Consider the following 17,417-nt stretch of genomic DNA (forward strand, 5'->3'; position numbering starts at 1 on the left):
AAACATTTTTGTGTGCTGAACATATTGGCTGGGCTTGTAATGCAGTGACATAAAATGCGTGTGATTCAACGCCCTTTACAACAGCACCAGTTTGGATGAATTTTTAAATAATGGTTGCAAAAACAATCTTCGAATTCAAAATGTTTGTCCAGATATCGAAGAAAATGAAAAAAAAATTGTGCATAACAAGCCATATGTAGTAGAGAAAATTTAGCATACACATTTTGTAGGCAAACATTTGATAAACCTATCTGAGAGAGAGAGAAATGGGTTGTGTGGAACAATTTGTCAGACAAAAAGAAAACGTTAGCATGCAAGCTGCTCACACCTTGTGTTGAAGCCCAACCTTTATTTCAAAATTGCAGTTTTTAACGGTTCTGTGGAAGAAATCTGGTGGTTTGACTATATTTAAGGGACCAATATATCCCCCATGTGATGCAAAAACACCTGGTCAATGAATTTGGCCAGCTCAAGATTCCAGACAATCAAGTGATCCACTTGGAGTTGACAATCTACTACCCCTGTCATACGGCAGAACTAATGACATTTAGAGCAAATGTCATTCGCTCTAAATGTCATTAGTTCGGCGCTACATGATAATACCGAATGACATTTGAGGCGGATGACATTTAGCGGCTAACTGAGGTCCTGGACCTCAGTTAGTGACCAAATGAGTAGCCTCAACAGCAGTAGCGCGTCCATAGACAGGGAAATTCAGTAATAAACCAAAGAACACTGTTTATAAAAACTGTCAGTAAACATAATTTCTTCTTTGTGCTGTTGTTCAAACAAAGAAAGACAAACAAGTACTAACACGAAAGAAAATCTCGTACTCAGTGCATGCGCTACCCTAATCCAGATTTTTTGCAGACTTGTCTCAGCTTGTGATGTCTGGTGATGTTAAATCGGTGGTTTTCTTGTTTTTATTTTAAAAAATAATCCTTTGCTACGTTTCTTTAAAAAATATTAAGTGTGAAAACATTCTAGATGTGCTTGCAATGTAATTTTGCAGTTTTGCGAGCTCGCTAATCATCACCGCTATCACAATCAAATGACATTTGTTTCACCGTGTCGACCGACACGGCCGAGCCAAATGTCATAACAGCTAATGTCATTCAGTTTGAGTGACATTAGATTTGCTGTGCGACAGGGGTATACCTCAGTGGTGGATGCTTGTTAACATTCGGATCATCACGTATCTGTCAGAATTTTCACTTTCAGTTAATTGGCATCTTCTGATTTACTATGGCAGCCCTGCCTGCAAGAATAAGGTACGATGCACTAGAATTGTGCCCAGCAAGCCTTCATCAAGCTGCTGTTGTGCAACACTTCAGCACTACGAGCTTTCTACATTGCAGTGCCACGTAACATTTCCGAAAAGAAACAATATCGAACCTCTTGGAGACTGTCAGAATATATAGTTCTGCACCTTCAGAAATACCTTTGTACAGAAACGAAACTTGCTGATAAACAGCTCGCAGTGTTCAAGGCTGATTGTAAGTGCTTTCCTTGTCTGAACTAACGTCCGGCAATTTGGTGTTATTTTTCGACTTTCACCTGGAGCTGTTATCACAGAAGTAAGGTGTGGGCGCTGTAAAATCATGAACGGCGGGGTTTTTCAAGGAGCAGTAGCGGGTGACAAAGGTGCCATGGCAAATGGGTTTGAGTTTAGTGACTGCGTAGTAGCACCAAATATGAATTTAGCAATAAAAAAATAAAACCAAGATGGTGGGAAACTGGCTGAAAATGCCAGGTACACTTGTTAGACATGTGGGAGACCTACAGAAATAAGCCTTGGCAGAATAAAACTACTGTTTCCAGAAACCAAAGCTCACTAGTAAATGGCTGGTGTCATTTTCAGGTAATTATTAGCTCTAAATGCTGTCCGATTAGAAAACTGACAGCATAATTTGGTGTTTAACTGGCTTAACGCCTTTTGATCAAGAAAATTTGATGGTAATAGCACATAACCACGAGCAGCATGCTTTTCTGTGAAGCGCAGTAGCCATGCCCACTTTCGCAACAACACACGCACCTCAGCTTGCAAAAATGCTGCGAAAAATCTCAATGTGATCGGAGAAAATTTAAAATGATTCAAAAAGTTCTGTGTCTGGGCTGTATGCCACTCATGATTAGGTGCACAAGAAATGACTGCATGTCAAAATTAGCACTCTAATGCATCAACCACCAGTAACCGATTTGAATAGGCATTGTAACGGAAGAGTTAAGTGGCAAGGCCAGAAAAGAGCAGCAATGATACAGGAAGCAACGCACTGATGTGCTTAAAGCTCGAACGGATGAGCAACTTTCTCAGCGGTGGCCCACGATGCACTGACTGACTTGCGGAGAGGCTAGCTTTTATAACCAGAAATAGCAACAGTCAACACGCATCCATTGTATTGTGGATGACACCAAAAAGTACAAACACACGTACACCCTCCAAGTGTCTCATGGTGCAAGCCGGTGCATGCTGTGGTGTAAAGAGGGTGGGAAAGGAGGAGTCCAATAGGCGCTAAATGCACACAAGCAAAAGAACTTTTTCAATGCTGGAGAAACCATAAGTCAGATGCTGCTGCCGTTACTGGCCACTCCAGCAGGCTCTTGCTTGTTTGCAAGGGTTCTGGCCGCGCCGTATTTGTGAAGTCGCATGTATGAAGCAATTAGTCTTCCTCTCCCAGCATCATTGCAATGCAAAAAAGTATCAGGGTGTACCACTGCGCAGTGTGCTGTGGGAGGCCATGCACATGCAGTCGATTTGTAACAGCTTCTCTGGGGGGGCTGGAGGTCCAGATGGGTAACAGTCATCAACCATTGTCCAGAGGAATGGTTTAGATGTGTAGTCCTTTATAGGTGCTCATTCCCAGACCTTGGTTTATTGATGTTGTGCTGGTCTCCTAGGTGATTCCATTGGGTCAGGCACAGGACGAAGCATCCCACTTTGACGACTGTGGCTTAGTCAGGCAAGCAACAGAACAACTCCAAAAAACACAACCGCCTTGCTGGCAAGCACAAAGACTGATGAACACTAAATTTTTACCAGGCATCTAGTTGTGTCAAAAATATGCAAATAACTAACTACAATAGTTCACATTTTATACCAGCTGAGCTTTAGCCAGGCACACAAACTTGAAAGGCTGACATTTCACATCAATGGAAATGTCCAACACAAAAAGAAACGCAATCAAAACCTGAGTCAGGAAGAACACAGCAGTTCAGAAAGTGAGGTGTCTGGAGGTTACTACTCCTTTTGAGAGCTGCGACTGAAGCTCTTGGAACCACTGCGGGGGCGCAGTGGCTAAGGCATGGTGCTGCTGAGCCCAAGGACGTGAGTTGGATCCTGGGTGTGGTGGCCGCTTTTCTGATGGAGGCAAAAAGCGAAAACACCCAAGTGTTTGAGATTTCAGCACACATTAAAGATCCCCACAGGGTCAAAATTAATCTGGAGCCCTCCACTACGGACCGCCTCATAGTGCAGGTGTAGCCTCAGTGCATTACACAGCACAAAAAAAAGAGCTCTCAGCATTGCTCTGAGCTTTCCCCTTTTTGCCCGTTCCCTTAAGGCTTCTGCAAACACGTGAGAGGACAATGGTCAATCTTTTTGACAAATGTCAAGCACATGGAAAAAAACGGTGGAATTTTCACCCCTCGGGCTCGGCACACGCATTTGGTCTCAGTAGCAGAGTATGCGTGACGGAACGTGAGCCTGTGGCGCTCTTCCTTGGCACGTGAAACAATCGCCACAAGTTTGCCCAAAAGTTTCTTCTTTCTGACTGTCCCTCACCTCTTTAGCAGCATCATCGGTAAGCAAACACTGAAGGGTGCTAGCATTCTCCTTCTTGGCTACCACAAATGCACTAGGCCTATACTGCCCCATTTCCACTGATGGTGCAGCTGACTGACTACTAGTGATGCTTTGTGGACTTACTGTAAAATTATAAAAATAGGCAACTATTCTTTAAGCATGTCCTTTGCATACCTTCAGCAACTCTCCACCAATCCTTTTTTCAGTTTTTAGATTTAGGGCATCAACAAAAATGCTCCCTTCAAGGTGCCAGCACCATAAAGATAAACTATGTGTCAACCCAACACTGTCTTGCATACCTTGCCACTTTCTTCTATTTCTCACTTTTATTACAACTGTCAGGTTAGGTAAAAATAGCATATATCAGTTGCCAGTATGGCATTACACGTAAAAGTTTGCTCTTTTCTTTTTTGTCAACATAGGGATCCAACCAACGATCACGAGAGGATCAGTTTCGGAGGGCAGCCGTACGTGTGCGAATCCAGTCAGCGGCACAGCCTCATAAAGACCACCTTCATCATCTATGAAACTGTGGATGTCAATGAACTGCCTTACACCTGCAATGCCTGCAAGAAAGTATTTGCTCAGGAATGCGATCTTCTCGCACACAGCAGAGTGCACACTGATGAAAGACCTTACTTATGCGAGATCTGCCAGAAGAGATTCACACAGAAAGGGATACTAGTGAACCACATGAAGCTGCATAGTGGTGAAAAACCCAATGTATGTGATATTTGTCAGAAAGCGTTTATAAAGAGAGGAGATTTGAATCGGCACAGGAGGTCCCACAGTGGTGAAAAGCCATTTGTATGTGGTATTTGTAGGAAAAGGTTTACCCAGAAAGCACACCTGGTAACCCACGAAACGTCGCATGCAGAGTACAAGCCGTACTCTTGTGGCACCTGCCAGAAGAGCTTTGTAAAGAAAAACGACCTGCTTAGGCACCAAAAATTGCACACAAATCTTCACGTCTGCGGCACTTGTGGGATGAGCTTCACCAAGAAGGACAACCTGATTAGGCACGAAAAATTACATACTGGTGAAATGGTGCACATGTGTGATGTCTGTCAAACAGGTTTTGCGACGAAAGATAATCTAGTCAGACACAAAAAATTGCACAGTGGCGAACGACCATATGTTTGCAGGCTTTGCCAAAAGAGCTTTGCTCAAAAGGATACCCTGGTTGGGCATGAAAGATTGCACTCGGGCGAAAAGCCGCATGTCTGCAAGACCTGCCAAAGGGGCTTTGCTAAGAAAGGTAACCTGGTTAGCCATGAAAAGTTGCACAGAAATTAAAATCATGGTACATGCAACTTCAGAAGCAGGTGTTGCAATCACCATTATCATGTTTCTCCAGATCGTGGAGATGACACAAAAGCCAGTTGGGTTGAAAAGGCTGAGCCAACGGGTTGTATCTTGAAGTGAGCCCCGAAGCGTAATCAGTCCAGTCCAACAGTCCAGCATTGAGTTCCCGGCCGGGGGATCACACAATAAATCCTCTTCCTCATTTGGTTGGCCTATAAGCCTTATTTGTCAATGTCTGCAGCACCTTTTCTCAACAAGGGTATTCCCAGAATGTTGCCTACTTCACCTTACGGCAGTGGCAGCTGTCAAGCGACTTGTGTTGAAGGTACTTCGTTGATGCACACTTCGGTCATGTGAGACTGCACACCACCTATCAACGTCATGCACTTAACTTTATCGGAAATTTCTGGGTAAAAACTAACATTGCTATTTGGGACAAATAGTTTAATAACAGTTTGAAAAAGAATATATGGTTGAAATGTATTCGTGTGGAATTCCATGTCTTCTAAATAAGTCTGACATTGAGAAAAGTTACCATTCATTTCAGTTTTATTCATAATAACGGGGAGAAACTTCGTAGGTAGCACAGTGGTAACAAGGCCTTCCATTGATGCTGTTCATGTAAATGCTGCCCTGTGATATCTCGCATATTTTTGTACTTTAAAATAATATGTCTTGATATTAAAACTTTTTCAGTGATCTAAAACTGTTTGTCTGAATGGTGTACATAGAAGCTTTCGAGAGAGTGCACACCTCAGCGTCTCCACATTTAAAGCGTAGGAATTTGTCCCGCAGACCACGCTTATGTGCTAGGAAGGTTGTACAATTGCTAGGAGCACCAAAGCTGCTGCATATTAGGAAAGGTTTTATCATAGAAGGAATCCTTGCCAGCCCCAAAAATGTGCACACCATCCAGAAGACCCACAACCATGCGGTAAGACTTTTGTTGGCATATAAACAGATTGCTGCTCTCAACAGAAGTCGCACAGTGCGAGAGCATGAAGGCGAAACTGTGCTTCGCTTTTGGCAAATCTTGATGCAATTGAATTGAGCAAATCTTCAATAAGCAGAATGTGCACCTAACCGCAGCTGATTACGCAAAGCGCCTGTTCTTGTCCGTTGCAGAAACGATTGTTATTTGGCACATGTTATTTGGCACATTCAATGGTAACAGTTGGTTCGAACCAACCCCCCCCCCCAGATTTTTTTTCCAGGCAGTGCGTAAGCGAGATCTAGTGTTGCCTTCAGCAGAACTCCTACCTTTCTATGACCCATAACTCCCTCCAGCACGAATAAATTTTTTCTGGCTACGGCCCTGATTCTTATGCAAAAGCTGCCATTAAACTGTCCCATGTGGAAAGGGAAAAAGTGGCAATCATACCATTGTGCTCAAGCTGTCTCGTAGTTTCAAAAGATAGCTGTGCAGTCAAACATGATGGTTCTGTTTTCAGTGCGAAGCAAACCGGCCGCTGTGCTTGCTGAGGAAATCTAATCTAGCGACCAAGATTTGGAACCAACAAAAAACGAAGAAACCGCTCTGTGGGATATGCAAATTGCGTCTTCAGTCTTCATTTCCTTTACGAAAAGAGATCACAAGATGCCTTAAAGGGGCCATGAAGACATATGGCAAGTTTGCTTTATTTGAAAGATGGCCTCATTAGAATAAGTCTGACACTACTTGGAATGCAAACTTCCCTGAAATGAGCTGTATAATTAGGGAAACAAAAAATAGGCATGCGACACACCTAGCTACTTTCTGCACAGCTTATGACATGTTATGGGCAGTTCATTGTGATTGGCTGAGGCTGGCAGAATCCAACCCAAATAGAACAGTTACTGTGAGGTTGCAGGACGAGCTATTTGTGCTTAAATTTAGTGACGTGCTTTTTATAGCATTAAGAATGGTGGGATGAACAATGAAAGTTATGAACACAAACATAAAAGCACCAGTGCGTACGTCGCGCACTATGCCGGCCAAAGCTTCACAGCCGTGGGGCGCGTTGTGCTTGTCTTACACCACACTGGCCAACTCGCATAAGCGGCATCGCCCCTTATGTGACCTTGTTTGTCAAGCTTACCCAAGTTTTCCTCGGTGACTACAATCACCTGTAAAAAAAGCAAGCCAGGTATAAATCCGGTCAAAAACAGCAAGTGCAGAGACCAGTCCTCAAGCGGTATCATCGCGCCATCTATGAAGGAAGACAGCTAACAGGGCAACAAATTCGTTTTTTTTTGCCGTTCACAGCAGCCTTAGTCAACGTACTAACGTTTGTGTTGAGTACATTTCCTCAATACATTCCTACTGCCACCAAACGCAATTTAGTGGAGAATGAAAATTTTCTCATTTTCTCATAAATGTTTAGTTTCTCAGTGAAATACACCATTTCCTGCCAGACAAGCATTGTGGTACTGTAAAACACCAAATCTTTTGAAGAAAACAAACGTTTTTTTATGGCCCGTTCTTGGAAGTACTGGCTGAGGCAGCCTAACAATGGTATGAAGGAATTGAAACAATAGAGCTGGAATTGCAATGAAGGACATGTGGCTGCAGTGCTCTGGAATACACATACAAGGGTTGCTAATCCCAAAGACAAATTCATACACAAAATAACGAGTCCAAAATGACTGCAAAGGCAGCAAATAAACGTGTGGGCACTGTTTGAATGCACTGTTCAAGGAGCCATGAAGAGAAAATACAACTTGGTTTAATTTGAAAGAACTACGATTCAGTATCTCACTCAGCTCCTTTACAGCCCCAAAAGATGTTTTTTAACGAAAAAAAAGCAAGAAGTATTTGAAAACTTTCAAATTTTGCGCCACAGTGACGTGTTATGAGCAATAATGACGTCATACGGGCCAACAATAAAATATAATTTTCAGTGCCTTAACTGCACGTTAGCATTCAAGTGATGCGGTCAAATGGAACTAGAGGCCCCATTACAGACGTCCAGTCATGTGTCGTCGCGACAGGTCAGTTAGGCGGCCGCCAATCGCACAAACAAGGTTCCTTGACGTCATAAAACAGTTGCGGGAAATTGGCTAGGGGGTCGCAACTGCTTCACACGTTTTCTTTAATTTCTCCGTTATCTGTTCGAAGATTGCGATGATATTGGTATCATTGTTATCGGGACTAAGCAGTCTTTCTAATAAACCAAACCTGTATTTTGTCCTCATGGCTCCTTTAAGGCTATAATAACTTCATTTTTTTGTTCTTGAAATTACACCATTAGACCTGGCTTGCTGAGTGTAACACAGCAAGCTATGCTTATATACGTTAGCTTTTCAGAATGGGGCCATTGCAAGTTATTGCCGATTAGTGACTAACTCCCTATCTCCTCATTCCGCTTCTAGTATTCCATATGTATTTTATATGTTGAAGGTTTGGGGCACATAATGCCTCGGAAATTTGGCAAAAATAATTAAACTGGTCTGCAAGCTCGGCACCCCTTCATTGCAAGAATACTTTCTCCAGTTGGTTTTCTTGCCGTTTTTTTCTCTCAATGTATCTTGCAACACAATGTGTCAAAGATGCAGTTATGTCGTTCTTTGCCTTTCCCATTTTCTTGTTAAATTTATTTGTGAAAAACCCAAACAGCACCCATTTATTGTACCTCTAGTAACAAATTATTACAGTGCTTACCTTGTGAGTTTGCTTTTAAGGTAACGTGTAATACAGGCCTCGCATGAATTTTGGAGTTTCTAATATTTTGGATTTATAACTGAATGAGCATAATGGGGTTCTATGTCCCTCAAGTTATCATTCCATGCATTTGTGTCAGCAGGAGAAAGAGAAAGTGTGTAAAATTTTGGATTGTAAAAAGGTTATTTAATAAAATGTAATTTGTTTATTTTCATGTTTATGTCTACTCTCTACTTGTATGAAAGCCTCATATCACTAGGATTTTATCACCGTATCAAAGAGTAGCAGGAATTTTTGAATTGGAAAAGGGGGTTTGAAGGCGCCATTTTTCTGCATCATCCTCGACATCAATTTATGGATATCAGCCATGACGATAAGAGTTCAAATCTGGGGTGCAAGAATAATGGTATGCGAAGATGTTCAACCTGTCAGGCCCGCGCGTGAATGAAAAAAAGCCAATAGCTATGTTACGGCATAAAATAATTCTCAATGCAGAGATAGTAGGAAAATACCATACAATGCAGCGTTACAGTTTATTGTCAGGTCAGCCGAAACGTAAATGCACACGGACGCGCTTGGGTGCCGTCCTCGTACAAAAGAAAAGCGGTTGCGAAAAGGTAATTGTTTATGCCAGCCGTGGTCTGTCGTAGGAGGAGAAAAACTACTCGGCCTCCGAGAAAGAGTGCCTGTCTATCATATGGGCCATTTCAAAATTTCGCCCATACGTGTATGGTAGACCGTTCAAAGTTCTGACAGACCACCATGCGCTGTGTTGGCTCGCCAATTTGAAGGACCCCTCTGGCCGTACTGGCCGATGGAGCTTGCACGTACAAGAATTGAACGTTACAATCTCCTATAAATCCGACGAGAAACACTCCGACGCCGACTGTCCGTCCCGCGCCCCCGTCGACCCACCGCCTCAAGACTCAGATGCAGACAGCGCGTTCTTCGGTGTCGTGTCGGAGAGCGACCTAGCCGCCCAGCAGCGTGCCGACCCCGAGTTGCGCGTCATGATCGACTACCTCGAAGGACGCAGTGTCACCGTGCCTACGGCCTTCAAACGCAACATACCAGCATTCAACCTCATAAACCCCGTCCTTGTGAAGAAAAATTTCAACCCCGGAACAAGAACAAATTATCTTCTTGTAATCTCATGCAGACCTTAGCAACGAAATTTTGGAAGCGTGCCACGACAGCCCGTCGCCCGGACTTCTTGGAACAGCACGCACTATTGGAAAAATCAAGACGAAGTACTACTGGCCCCGCTTTACAACCGATGTGTCCCACTACGTACGGACCTGCCGTGACTGACAGCGACAAAAAACGCCACCGACGAGCCCGCCGGACTTCTGCAACCGATCGCCGTCGCATCGAGGCTCTTCCAACAGATTGGAATGGTCCTTTTGGGCCCCTATGTCACGATCACCGAACAAGTGGATTGTCGTAGCAACAGACTACATGACTCGCTACGCAGAGACCGCCGCTCTTCCGAGGGGGACTGCACAAGAAGTCGCGAAGTTCTTCATAAACCAAGTTGTGCTGCGACATGGAGCTCCTGAAGTCCTAATCACGGACCGCGGAACAGCCGTTACTGCGGATGCGGAGCTGATGCAAGGAATATTAGGCTACAAACACGGATCACCGAAGAACGACGGCGTACAACCCCCAAACGAACGGACTAACGGAACTTCTGAACAAGACGATCATGGATATGCTGTCAATGTACGTCGACGTTGAACATAAGACTTGGGATGAAGTTCTCCCGTATGTCACGTTTTCGTATACCGGCTATCCAGGAAACTACGCAGATGACGCCGTTCGAGCTTGTCAAGACGGCCGACTACGGTGCTTGACGCCATGCTTCCGCATGTAGAAGACGACGACCTCATCCCCGACGTCCAAGGATTCCTTCAGCGCGCGGAAAAGGCCCGCCAGCTCGCTCGGGTTCGTACAACCAGAGTCCTTCAATGCTTTACTGGTCACGAAACTTCGGCGCTCGCTTCATATAGGGACCGCGCGCGCCGCTACAGGCGCCACCGCCGCACGAAGGTCATCCAGCCGCCGCTCGTACGGCGTATTGGCCAGCTCTTGGCGTGCAAACGCTTGCTGCTTTTGGTGTCTGCGCGCTGATTAAGTGTGTTTTTTTCGTAGTAGTTAGCGATGAATAGTCCAGTTATTGTGTATATCACCTGCCTTCAATGGGGTTTTATTTTTCGAAGTAAATTACCGTAGACTTCGGCCGCGAAAGGCAACGGCTTCTGTGTGCTCTGGCACAAGCGCTGCGCCGTCGTGTTTACGGATTTTTAAATCTATATTGCTTCTTTTCTTGAAGCAAAGTTGTAAATACCACACATACGGTAGCTGTGTAGTCACGGACTGCTGCGGGACTATCAATAATGCAATAAAAAACTGAAAGAAACCTAGTACGCGTCGTTCAGACTACGCTTAATAAATCCGTGATTGCTCTGGAATGCACATAACGCTAAAAGAGATACCCCAATTGTATTGTCGTTTCGATGAATGGGTACATACATGAGAACATCTAAAAACCCTGCAGAAACGCGAAGGATCAAAACACGAAGAGATATATTTTACTCCATGTGTCTTTCTGCGTCCACGCTTTGCAATCCTTGCAAAAACATGACGCGAAAAAAGCACAATGAAACTGATTTTATCACACGCAACAAAAAATTTCAATGTTACGAAGGGAGACAAAAGAGCGTGGTCCAGCGTACAAAAATTTATTTTTTCGCTCTGCGATGTGCAGCACACGAAGGAAACAGAATATTACCACGTAGCCAAGAACGACGCAAAGCTTTTCTGAACGCAGTGAGCTAGCGATCTCCTGCACTACAAAAGACTAGAATGAAACACAAACGTCTAAGAAGCAGTCCGCAGTGTGACGTGAACAGATGAACGTCGATAAAGTGAGTTGCGCGGCGTTTGCTATGCATGCATTACTCTTGGAACGTTATTAATTTCAGATCCATGGAAATACGATCGAGAACATTGTCGAAGAAACAAAAAATCAAGTTAGTGGCAAGGTGGCACCCTTTCCATATCAAACAATATTGCCCGACGGGACGTACGACAAAAAGAGCAAATGGGCGCTCCGGTTGAAACGCCAGATAAGAAACCGGAATCGGCCACGCGCGGTTACAAAACAAACAAAATAAACCCTAAGGGATAATTCGCGGAAATAAGAAAAGTAAAAGCACAAGGATGTCCCAAAGCTTTTTTACACGCGAGCCTGAGCGCAAGGCAAACAGGTAATGAAGCACCGCTGCAATCTGACTGATATGACAAAAATCCGGCTTTAAGTTAGCCTTGTACAATTCTAGGCCCACGATGCTCTCAAAAGTGGGCATTGCTTTTTCCATTCTCACACACAGTGCATTTCGCACACTGTCACACACTTATAATTGAAGCTGAAATCTCCTGTTGCTCGCCTTGGAATGGCGCACCTCCATTTCTCACACAGCTGCCCGTCGCTCGGTCACAAGAGCATGAAAACATTTTCTGTGGTATCGTTGTACAAGGAACGACATCCCGGGACGCAACACATGTTCGGCATCGTCGTAGCACTACTTAAGTCGCATCACAAGAGCGCGATGTGCACGTTACATTTTTTCCCCGCACAAAACAAACACAACTCGCCGCGGCTCCGCCATTCGAGCCAGCGCAACGCCGCCCGAGGAGTGACAAAACACACAAAATGAACCCTAAGGGATGATTCGCGGAAATATGAAAAGTAAAAGCACAAGGATGTCTCAAAACTTTTTTACACGCGAGCCTGAGCGCAAGGCAAACAGGTAATGAAGCACCGCTACAACCTGACTGGTATGACAAAAATCCGGCTTTAAGTTAGCCTTGTACAATTCTAGGCCCACGATGCTCTCAAAAGGGTGCATTGCCTTTTCCATTCTCACACACAGTGCATTTCCACACACTGTCACACACTTATAATCGAAGCTGAAATCTCCCGTTGCTTGCATTGGAATGGCGCACCTCCATTTCTCACAGAGCTGCCCGTCGCACGGTCAAAAGAACAAGGAAACGTTTTCTGTGGTATCGTTGTACAAGGAACGACATCCCGGGACGCAACACATGTTCGGCATCGTCGTTGCACTACCTAAGTCGCATCACAAGAGCGTGATGTGCACGTTAAATTTTTTCCCCGCACAAAACAAACATAACTCGCCGCGGCTCCGCCGGTCGAGCCGCGAGGAGTGACCTCAGTGAGAGGGTGGCGCCACCGCGCGGCGGCCAAACGCAGCATATGAAGCTCTCCCATTGAGTTACGGAGCAGTTTCGTGACCAGTAAAGCATTGAAGGACTCTGGTACAACGGACCAGCAGCTGGTGGATGCCGGGCGCTACAACCTCCGACGCCTAGACGCCGAGTACCGCCCAGGGGATCGTGTGTGGGTTTGGACTCCCATCTGACGACGCGGACTAAGTGAGAAGCTTTTGCGACGGTATTTCGGACCCTACCAGATTCTACGATGTGTTGGCCAACTTACCTACGATGTGAACCCGATGTGAACCCGACGCAGGCAGCCCGAAGTTATCCACGTGGTTTGCCTGAAACCTTACTACACGAGATGAACTTTTTTGTGTTTGTTCGGAGAGTTTTTTTTTATTTTAGCATCGGGTTGGTGCACTCTTACAACGGGGGGGTAATTCCGGGAACCATGCATTGGTTTTATTTATGTTTTGTTTTTGCCGACCGGCGCTGCGCCGGGCTGTGTTTCAAATTCAAATTCAAATTTATTCATTGATGTAGTTATCTGTGTTATCCGTGTGCGAAGTGAAGCCCGTGTTCCAATCTTTATTTTTATGTCGCACTTGTTATCTCTTTTAATAGGGAGAGCGTTTCGAACTGTCAGCAGTCTAGAATAATCTTCTTTGATCTCTCAGTGTTCTGGATGAAATCGACGGTACGAGAAACACTCGCGCCCAACGATAAATGCCCGCAATGCGGACGCCGCGGCATTCGACTCGCCGACGCTCGCCTGCACACGTCACTTTGTTGACTGCTGCTTCGCCGCCTGCGTATTCTTTGAGTTGTTAGGGGAGCACAAGTTCGCTCCAATAAACGTGTTTTCCTTCAAGACAACTGCGTCGTCTTTGGCTTCGTGACAATATCAAATAGTCGTTGTAACTCTTTAACCAGCACTGGGAAACAGGAACTCTACCAATTGCCAGTTTCAGCGTCCCGTGGCAACAGGGGGAAAGAGAGAAGTCAAAAGAAGATATATGCCCACGCACGCGTACGGCGCACATTTGGCTATACACATTCGTTCTAAGAAATTCGGTCACGTGATTAAAAAAGAGAGGGCAGACTTGGCTTGTGGGAATGTGAGAAAAGGGCAGTCAGACAGGGAGTTTCGAGAGGAAATGAGCGTACAATCCTATGCAAAGAGCACCAAGAAAAAAAAAGTAGGTGGGGGGGGGACAGGTCATTAAAAGAAAGATAACACAGGTGCACGCACATGACGCGCCCCTGGAGGTACGCATCTGGTCGGCACATGGCGGCCTCGGGGAACCCCGAGGCGGTCAGCATGAATATTAGAAAACAGGAATACAAAAAAAGGAGGGGAGAGGAAAGCAATCATACACGCTCGCGTGCTCAAATAGATTTAAACAATTAAAGGATGGAGGACAAGGTGATGATTGAAAACACTTTGCCAATTTTTCCTTCATAAATGGCTTAAACACCGGCATTCAAAGAAAGTAAAACCAAGGGGTTTATTCATCCACTTCGTTACGTAAAGGAAAACTCTCTACGCCCCTTTGCCTCCAGTCTACGGATGCTCTCATACGTCGATCTAAATGCACAGAACACGCATTCCAGCGCTCTGGCTCACGCTTGCGTCACCCGCTGGGCAGCCACATTAGTAATCGCGGCACGCTCTTCGCGGACCCCCGCCAGATACATACAGGCATTGGGTAGTCCGGAGAAAAAAACAGTACCCAGAATTTGTTCACTACACTCAATACTTAACGAACAAAGCCGCGAGTACGGATACTTAACTCAATATTTAACGAGCGAGCCGCAATTGGAAATACAGTCTTAATAAAACTTAATAATAATTATTAATAATAAATCTCCAGTACTTAATAATCTCCAGCACCACAGACATGCAGGAGTCCGGAAGTTTGCCCAAGAAAGCTCACGGCCCCTTTTGTTGACAAAAGAGATGACCTCGATGCTTATCTCAATCGCTCGAACGAGTAGCACTAGGGCAAGTTTCGGAGTAGAGTCAGTGGGCGGCAGCATTGAGTCTCTGTCTGGTCGGCGAAGCACTTACCGTATTTATTCGAATCTAGGCCAGCCCCGATTCTAAGCCGACCCCTGAAAGTCTGAAGCCACAAAAAAAAACTTATTTCGAATGTAGGTCGAACAAAAAGGCGAGGTCAGCGTTCACAAAAAGAAAACACATTTATTGAACATGAAGATGCGGTGCTGGAACTCAATCAGTTGCTCTTCAAAATCACCGGGCAACTTCTGGGCGATTGAGGTTCGACGACGGAGGCTAAAGCCGAAGCGCTTCATAAATTTCTGTAGCCAGCCCCGACTGGCATTGAATTGTGCCTGCGATAAGCCTCGTTCCCTTGAAAGCTCCCTTGCTTTTGCCTGAAGCACTTCCGTCATTACTGGAAGGGCAGCTGCTTGCTGCGTCCGAACGAAGTCAGCCAATGGCATCTCCATTTCGTGGTGACAGCCTTCTCGTGGTCCGGTAAATGCCATCCTCGTTGCGGCATTGCAAATATCCTCTCCCGTTGCGTCCTCCAACGACGGACATTTTTTTCATCCACGCCGAAGTCCCGCCCGGCTTGAACGTTCGACGACAACTCCGCGGCTAAAACAGCTTTTTCTTTTAAAAGCGGCACTATAATGGCACCGCTTGTTTGGTGCTATTGCGCTGTCAAAACCAAACGCCACACCGCACGCAGGCCGCTGTCCGCACAGTTCAAAATGGCAGCATTGCCCCCATCTGTAGCCCCTTCAATGGCTACTGGTTCGTCTAGTAATGGCTACAATACGTTCTTTTCTGGGTGGCGCTAGCTGTGCACCAATTCCGTCAATTTCACTTGGAAATTGGCGTGTTTCATAATCCTCGAATCCAAGCCTACCCTGGAGTTTGATATATCAGTATTTCAAAAAAACTATCAGGTTATATTCGAATAAATACGGTAGTGTCTTCGGAAGAATGCCGGCATCAGAGTCTGTGAGCTACGACACAGTAAAGACAGCATTGCTGCAAAGATTTAGTCTTACAGCTGACGGTTTCCACGAGAAATTTCACATCGCAAAGCCAGACGATGCGGAGACAGGAAAACTGTTTGCTTCACGTCTCATGAGTTACTTTGACCAGTGGTTGCAGATGTCAACGCAGAAGACACATATGAAGAATTTCGAGATCGAATGGTGACGGAACAGTTTCTCGCGTGTTGCAATTCCAGGTTAACCGTATTTCTGAAGGAGCGCAGCCTAAAGACCCTTGAAGAGATGGCTACTGCCGCAGATCATAACTGCGAAGTTCAGAGGCTTAAGAACTTAGGCAAAGTGAGGGAAGAGGGCATGGCGATGAGCTTAGAAGCACAGAAAAATAAAACAAAGGTTTGCTCCGAGGGCTCCATCTCGTTTTCTTTGCAATCGCATAGGGCATCGTTCCGTTGATTGCCGAGCTGTTGCTAACTCGAGGCAAGCACCTTCGACTTGCAGGTGTGTAAGAGAAGAGAACATACAACAGAAGAATGCCATTTCCAAAACCAGGAGAAGTCAGCTTGTGCAATAAACATGAACAAGTTCAGGCCAGCCCCACCAAAGCCAATCACAAGCACCAAAGAAAAAGATACAACACAGAGAAGGATAGGATCGGGCGACACGAGATGGCAAATGCCTGTTGTAGATGTCGAGCTGTGGGGAGAGCGAATCTCAGTTCTCTGGGATACCGGAACGAACACAGTATTGGTGAGGAGGAGTCTGGTCAGGGAAAAGGAGTTTAGTGGGCAGGATGCACAAGTGGTTTTTGTAGATGGAGCGGTAAGGTGCTGCCTGGAAGCCCTTGCGACCCCTTATTTCGACCCCTTACTACACGTGAGAGTTAATAGCCAAATTTGTCGATGAACCACCATGTGACTTGATTCTGGGTAATGTGACAGGCATTATTGAAGTGAATGCCCAATGCTTCTAGCCATGACTGATTTTTACAGCTGGTTAGTAATTGCTCCTAGTTAGACGGTTGCTTCATTTGCTCAGCTTAGATTCGTCTCTATGCACTTGGCCGCATGTGCTGGGCCTTTTTTAATGCAGGTGCTAAGCTTCGAAAACAGCATTAGGTGATTTTTTTGCCCTCATGGTAACGCTGTGCAGAGATGCTGCAGGCATGTGGAAAGAACAAATTTTCAGTATCCGGGGTTCGCACAGGTCCTTGAAAACCTTGAAAACCCTTGAATTTAGAAGTGTCAATTTCAAGGCCTGGAAAGTCCTGGAATTTTTAAATGGTCCTTGAAAACCCTTGATTTTTCCTGAGAGAATCAATGGCCCTGTCTTTTCACAAGAATTTAAAGTGTTTGTCATGGATTTTAGGTGTTAATAAATGTGAAGAAACATTGTAACAATCAAGTTTCAGTGTATTGCGTGAAATTACAAGTTTGGTGG

The 17,417-nt window shown here is 45.1% G+C and overlaps 1 protein-coding gene across 10 annotated transcripts in view; it reads left to right on the forward strand.

Moving 5' to 3' along the window:
* Positions 1 to 17,417, forward strand: part of LOC144158587 (uncharacterized) — a 74,820-nt gene that overhangs the window by 37,031 nt on the left and 20,372 nt on the right. For 3 of the 10 annotated variants that reach the window (XM_077689571.1, XM_077689577.1, XM_077689578.1), the window contains exon 7: positions 4,225 to 5,828. The exons of 3 other annotated variants lie outside the window; for them this stretch is intronic. In XM_077689571.1, coding sequence (XP_077545697.1) covers positions 4,225 to 5,098 — 874 coding nt within the window. In that variant the 3' untranslated portion in view covers positions 5,099 to 5,828. Of the gene's footprint in view, positions 1 to 4,224; positions 6,238 to 17,417 lie in introns of those variants that run through there. 4 more of the 10 variants (XM_077689580.1, XM_077689572.1, XM_077689579.1 and 1 more) reach the window with 4 other exon arrangements.

This window comes from Haemaphysalis longicornis, unplaced genomic scaffold (assembly GCF_048455015.1).
Source record: "Haemaphysalis longicornis isolate Haplotype H1 unplaced genomic scaffold, Haemaphysalis longicornis Haplotype H1 scaffold_10, whole genome shotgun sequence".
In the NCBI taxonomy this organism is placed as follows: Eukaryota; Metazoa; Arthropoda; class Arachnida; order Ixodida; family Ixodidae; genus Haemaphysalis; species Haemaphysalis longicornis.